The sequence below is a fragment of the Cryptomeria japonica genome, chromosome 2, assembly GCF_030272615.1.
Source record: "Cryptomeria japonica chromosome 2, Sugi_1.0, whole genome shotgun sequence".
In the NCBI taxonomy this organism is placed as follows: Eukaryota; Viridiplantae; Streptophyta; class Pinopsida; order Cupressales; family Cupressaceae; genus Cryptomeria; species Cryptomeria japonica.
This window is the reverse complement of record NC_081406.1, coordinates 256472848-256478139: the sequence shown is the minus strand read 5'-3', so window position 1 is coordinate 256478139 and position 5292 is coordinate 256472848. Positions and strand designations below refer to the sequence as shown.

Genomic DNA, 5292 nt, shown 5'->3' with positions numbered 1-5292 from the left:
CTTGTGATATTGACTTCAATTAGTATATGTATGTATATATATTCATATGCAAAACCTGATTAGAACATGAAAATGCCTGGATAAAACCTAGTATATGCATATGAAAATTTGATTATATATATATATCCATTTGACTAATAGAGTTGTGGTTGTTCTTATCTTAAGCACTTAAAGATAAAGTTATCCCTATATTTGTCTAATTTCCCATAGTAAACCAAAATTAGTCAGGCTATAAACGACTTACGTGTGAACCATCGGGTTATTGAGCTGGGCTAAGAAGTCATTGGACCGTGCCAATGATCGATGCTTAGAATTCTGTGGGGATTAGCTAGCCTTCACTTGGTACATGGAGGTGAGGAGTTGATAATAGCTATCTCGGGCATGATATGGGAATGATTACCCGGGTAGTTGTCTTTCCGTGTGACAACGATAACTGAGGTAATCGTAGTATCAGGGGTTATTCTAGTCGTCACCTATAGCATGGGGGTGGCCGTTGCCAAGTGCAATCGAATTAACGAAAGAAGGTAGGAGACTCTACCACTAAGGTCACTAGGTGGTATGAGTTGGTAACTACATCTTCCTGGGTGGACATACCCCTCGTTGGTGGCCTGCAAAACATAGGCGGTAGGAATCCACTGGGTCGGAAGGTTCATGACTTAGGTACTCTCTAAAAGCCCTCAAGCCTTGGGATAGAGGATGGACCCCTGTGTAGTATGGGATGCACCTAGTCTTCCACCCCAACTCCCTAGATTATGCCCTAGTTGCGCTCTTCGCTGTTGGTGCAAAAGACGAGGATATGGATAGGACCCAGGGTGTAGTGCGCAATGCATCCATGATCCATCTCCTGAGCGATGTACCGGTAAAGATGGAAGCATGTATTCCACCTACCAGTTACCAAACCCCCTTAAACTAGACTCTATCCCTAACTTGCAACTGATGAACTCTCCATAAAAGAAGTAAGAACAAACAACCCCTTTCCTTAGACTACTTCAGACTGTTTCCGAAATGGGTTTTAGGTCCGCCTGGATGGGGTGTGCAGGGCAACAATTCACATGGATGGGATTGTTGCACCCCACCCACACCAAAGAGAGTGAGAGTATGTTCAAAGAAGTGGGACAACCATGTATCAAGCTGGCATAAACAAGTATTTGTCCTATGGTTTCATTCTTTGTTGGTTTCATATGTACATACTAGTGTATTTGGATAGTTTAATTGCTTATTCTAATATAGAAGTTATTTCAGCTTGGAGGCACTTTCTCCTTAGCCAACAAGTATAAAAGATCTTATGATTGTGATCATTACATACAATTTATGGGTATGCCATCTATCTACCATCCTACTTCTTATTTTACCAAAATTATACTATTTCTTTCTTATCGTCAATTTCATCATTACAATTTTTTATATACAATATACTTGCCCTTCAAATATTAAGAAACTATTATAATTATATTAAAAAATTGTCAATAACTATGATGAAATGAAGTAGCATGTTGAATAACACGTAATAGTTGTTGATTTCCGAACAAACTACTGGGTCACAGTTTTAACGACCTTATTTAAAAAATAATAATTAATGTGTATAAATTCCATTGCCTACACTATTCCCGACCTTAGTTGAATCATTAGTAGAATCAGATCAATTTTGTTTTGGCAATGGATTTCGCAAGCAATTTAATTTTACAATGTCAAGACCATTTATTCATTGACAGGAAACATACAATAAAAAAGGCTTTTTCTGTAGACATTAACACTGACAGCATATGTGGTACTATACTGGTTGAATGGTGTAAATGTAAAATGATTGACCAACATAGTTTAATGGCGTAAATGTACTCCCGAACTTACAACTAACCTATTATTAACGGCACTAACAGAGCTATTCAAAGGGAAATGTCTTAAATGTATAGTAACTAAATCCCTCAATACATGGCTATCATTTCATATATAACAAAAACAAATCTGTATACATTGATGAGAGGCCCCACACCCACAACCTTATCTCCACAGATCTCACAAACGTCTCATAATCTGCCAGCGGACCACATCAGTGTGCTATTACATACTAAGAAGACGTCTATAAACCATTTAAAACCATTTCTCTTGGCAGTATATTGAATTCCACATAAAAGGACAGGCACTAGACACTCTTCACAAAATTTCTGTAATCTGGTTCTGCAAATAATACATCATAAGATTCCATACATGTGATAGCTAAAAGAGAGAGAATGGATTGGATCACTCCATCAACAGTAGCTACCGTTCTTTCAGCCTGTTTGATTGCATGGCTCCTGCAAATTATAGCCTATTCACCAATTTCACCCGGTGCCAGCATTTATCTGTCTGAATATAAAAGTGAGGGCCCCTTTCCTAAGAACAATGTTTTACAGGTAAATATACTTTGCAAGTTAATAATTTTATGTGAGAGATTGACTGGAATGAATCTTAAACTAGTTTGGAATTTTTAAGAATTGTTTCTATCAAGTTTTGGGTCTGTGATTTATCATTATTCTCTTTTCTGTTTATATATTATGGATCATGGAATATGGTTGGACATGTTGGTAAAAAATTCGTACACATCGAGTTCAGAAATTCCTAACTAATATGATAAACTGATTTATTTATCCAGAAATTCCTAACTAATATGATAAACTGATTTTTTTCAGAAATTTATACTCTCTTTTCTATTTATATAGATGGATCATAGAATATGGCTGGATATGTTGATAAAAAATTCTTACACATCGAATCCACAAATTCATAACTAATATGATAAACTGATTTTTTTATCCAGGAATTCCTAACTAATATGATAAACTGATTTTTTTCAGAAATTCCTAACTAATATGATAAACTGATTTTTTTTTTTTTTTGGTCTCTCTGATGGATTGAATCTGTCTATACCCATTAAGTGTGCAGTTATTGTGATTTCATTCGAAGTTTGAGAGTTCGATTTTCTTAGATGCATCTGCTCATTTTGTCACTTTTGTGTGAATCCATTCATTGTTTTGCTTAGAGGGCTGATGTTATTTATTCCAATTTCAAGTTAAATGGTTTATATTCAGATTAATCCATTCCTTGTGTTCAGACTGTTGAGAAATTAGGGGAAGGCTTCTTGGACGGGCCAGAGGATTCAGCTGTAGACAGCAATGGACTGATTTATACTGCAACTAAAGATGGGTGGATTAAACGAATGCATCCAAATGGATCATGGGAGGAATGGAAGAATTTGGGAGGAAGTCCTCTAGGCCTCACTGTGTCCAAGAGTGGACATCTTATTGTTTGTGATCCTGCCCGGGTAAGATTAATAGTATTACAGTTTTAATTTTCATGCACCAAGTTAGCTATAGCAGTTATTGATATCCATGTATTTTCTTTCTGTCTAAAATTGTCTTCTAAGTTTTAAACTATTTTATATGATATATATGATTTTCGATCCCTTCATCTTAAGCACATAATTGTGCATAATGTGGGACACCATGTCTGTTTGATCAAAATACATAAGGAAACATATTCATTACTCTGCAGGGCCTGCTCAAAGTTAGTCATGATGAGGAAGTCTCTATTATAACTTCTGAAATTGAAGGAGAAAAAATCAGGTTTGTTATGGGTTTTCATTTAAACTGATCAAGTTCAAAGGTTACATATAAAAATGTCACTTTTGAAATGAAAGGGTAAAACGGTAAGTGCTAAGTTTGATAATTTGGTCTTTTCAGATTTGTTGATGCAGTTGTAGAAGGTAGCGATGGAAGTTTATATTTCTCAGACGCCAGCACCAAGTTTCCATATACCAATTGGGTTTGGGACTGCCTAGAAGGAGTACCCTATGGCCGCCTTCTCAAATATGATCCAACAACTAAAAAGACAAGTGTGCTGCTTGATGGCCTTGGCTTTGCAAACGGAGTAGCTCTTTCTGCATCTGAAGATTATGTGGCTGTCTGTGAGACATGGAAGTAAGTTTTACATACGCATGCACAAGGCCATGTTCCACTTAAAATGAAATACCATGGTAAAGAAGTTTGAGTATAACCAGCACATTAGTTCTCTGTCAGGAAGTGATGGACAGGTTTGTTTGAAATTTGAACTTCATACTCTCAAAAGCTACAGCATGTCTGTTGCTAACAGCCAGTAGGACATAATAATATAGATGTTTACAGTACAGTAACTTAAAAAATCTTACATGAGGGATGATGGGTTAGCTTATGTGTGCTCTTTTCAAGAAAACCCAATTCTTAAAGAATGAATCCACAGATCATTGGAGCTCTGATTGTGTAGGAGTCTTCAGGGTGTAATTGTTAATTAAGCTTTGTTTTTAAAGATTCAATTTGTATATTTTTAACTTGTAAATTCTTTTAAGTGAGCAGGTTCAGGTGTCTCAAGTATTGGATTAAAGGAGAGAAATCTGGAAAAACAGAAGTTCTTGTGGACAATTTGCCTGGAGGTCCAGACAACATTAATCTTGCTTTAGATGGGCAGTCATTTTGGGTAGCTATCTTAAAGGTATCTAAACATCCTTTCTTTTATTGACTTTCCAAGTAATTAGAATTTAAAAATTGAAAATACCTTTCTTTTATTGACTTTCCAAGTAATTAGAATTTAAAAATTGAAAACCAACTTTCTCTTTCAATGTTTGCAGATGAGAATAAAAGAGTTACAATTTATGTTCAACTATCCCATTTTTAGACATATATTTGCAAGATATCCAGCAATAATAGAGTGGTTTGGGTTTTCAAAGGGTTGGGCAATGGTGGTCAAGGTTGGAGAAGATGGTAAAATAATCAAAAGTTTTGATGATTCAAATGGAAAGGTTATATCATTTGTGACATCTGCCATGGAGGTGGGAGAATACCTCTATCTAGGCAACCTCAACACCAAATTCCTTGGTCGATTGAATTTGAATAAAGTTCGTGAATAGATCATCTCCTCATAATTGAAAGCCTTTTAAACAAAGTAATCTTCATTTTTATCTACAGTTAGGTTAGAGAATGTGTGGCAAAATTAGATCTTTTTACAAGAATAGTTTCATATTTTATTTAGGCATCTTTTGTAAAATTGATTAATATAGTCGAACTTGTAGACCAACAATTCCAAAGTTTTTTCTTTCCCTTGAATAACTTTAGCTTTTTGTTAAAGATTGTAGAATATCATAGTAGAATATTTTCAATACTTCCTACAATAGTTCATATTTATATACTTCTCCTTAAGATTTGTGAATAAATATTTCTTGAGGAGATGCATCTTCATATTTGTACAATTATATTTGTTTTTATTAAATAATATATTCTTATGTTA

General features: G+C 35.0%; 1 protein-coding gene across 1 annotated transcript; it reads left to right on the top strand.

Annotated features, from left to right (window-relative positions):
- Positions 1-2097: 2097 nt before the first annotated feature.
- Positions 2098-5081, top strand: LOC131047127 (protein STRICTOSIDINE SYNTHASE-LIKE 5). Its single transcript, XM_057980973.2, has 6 exons — positions 2098-2390; positions 3089-3298; positions 3529-3599; positions 3717-3953; positions 4365-4500; positions 4637-5081. The coding sequence occupies exons 1-6, from the start codon at positions 2229-2231 to the stop codon at positions 4913-4915; spliced, it is 1095 nt and encodes a 364-aa protein (XP_057836956.2). The 5' UTR covers positions 2098-2228; the 3' UTR covers positions 4916-5081.
- Positions 5082-5292: the final 211 nt, after the last annotated feature.

What these genes read in the sequence shown, in the direction of transcription:
- LOC131047127 (XM_057980973.2), top strand. Translation starts at nt 2,229, where the DNA reads ATGGATTGGATCACTCCATCAACAGTAGCTACCGTTCTTTCAGCCTGT. An exon ending in ATTGAAGGAGAAAAAATCAG is followed by an intron (nt 3,600 to 3,716) that starts GTTTGTTATGGG and finishes TGGTCTTTTCAG; the next exon opens with ATTTGTTGATGCAGTTGTAG. An exon ending in GCTGTCTGTGAGACATGGAA is followed by an intron (nt 3,954 to 4,364) that starts GTAAGTTTTACA and finishes TTAAGTGAGCAG; the next exon opens with GTTCAGGTGTCTCAAGTATT.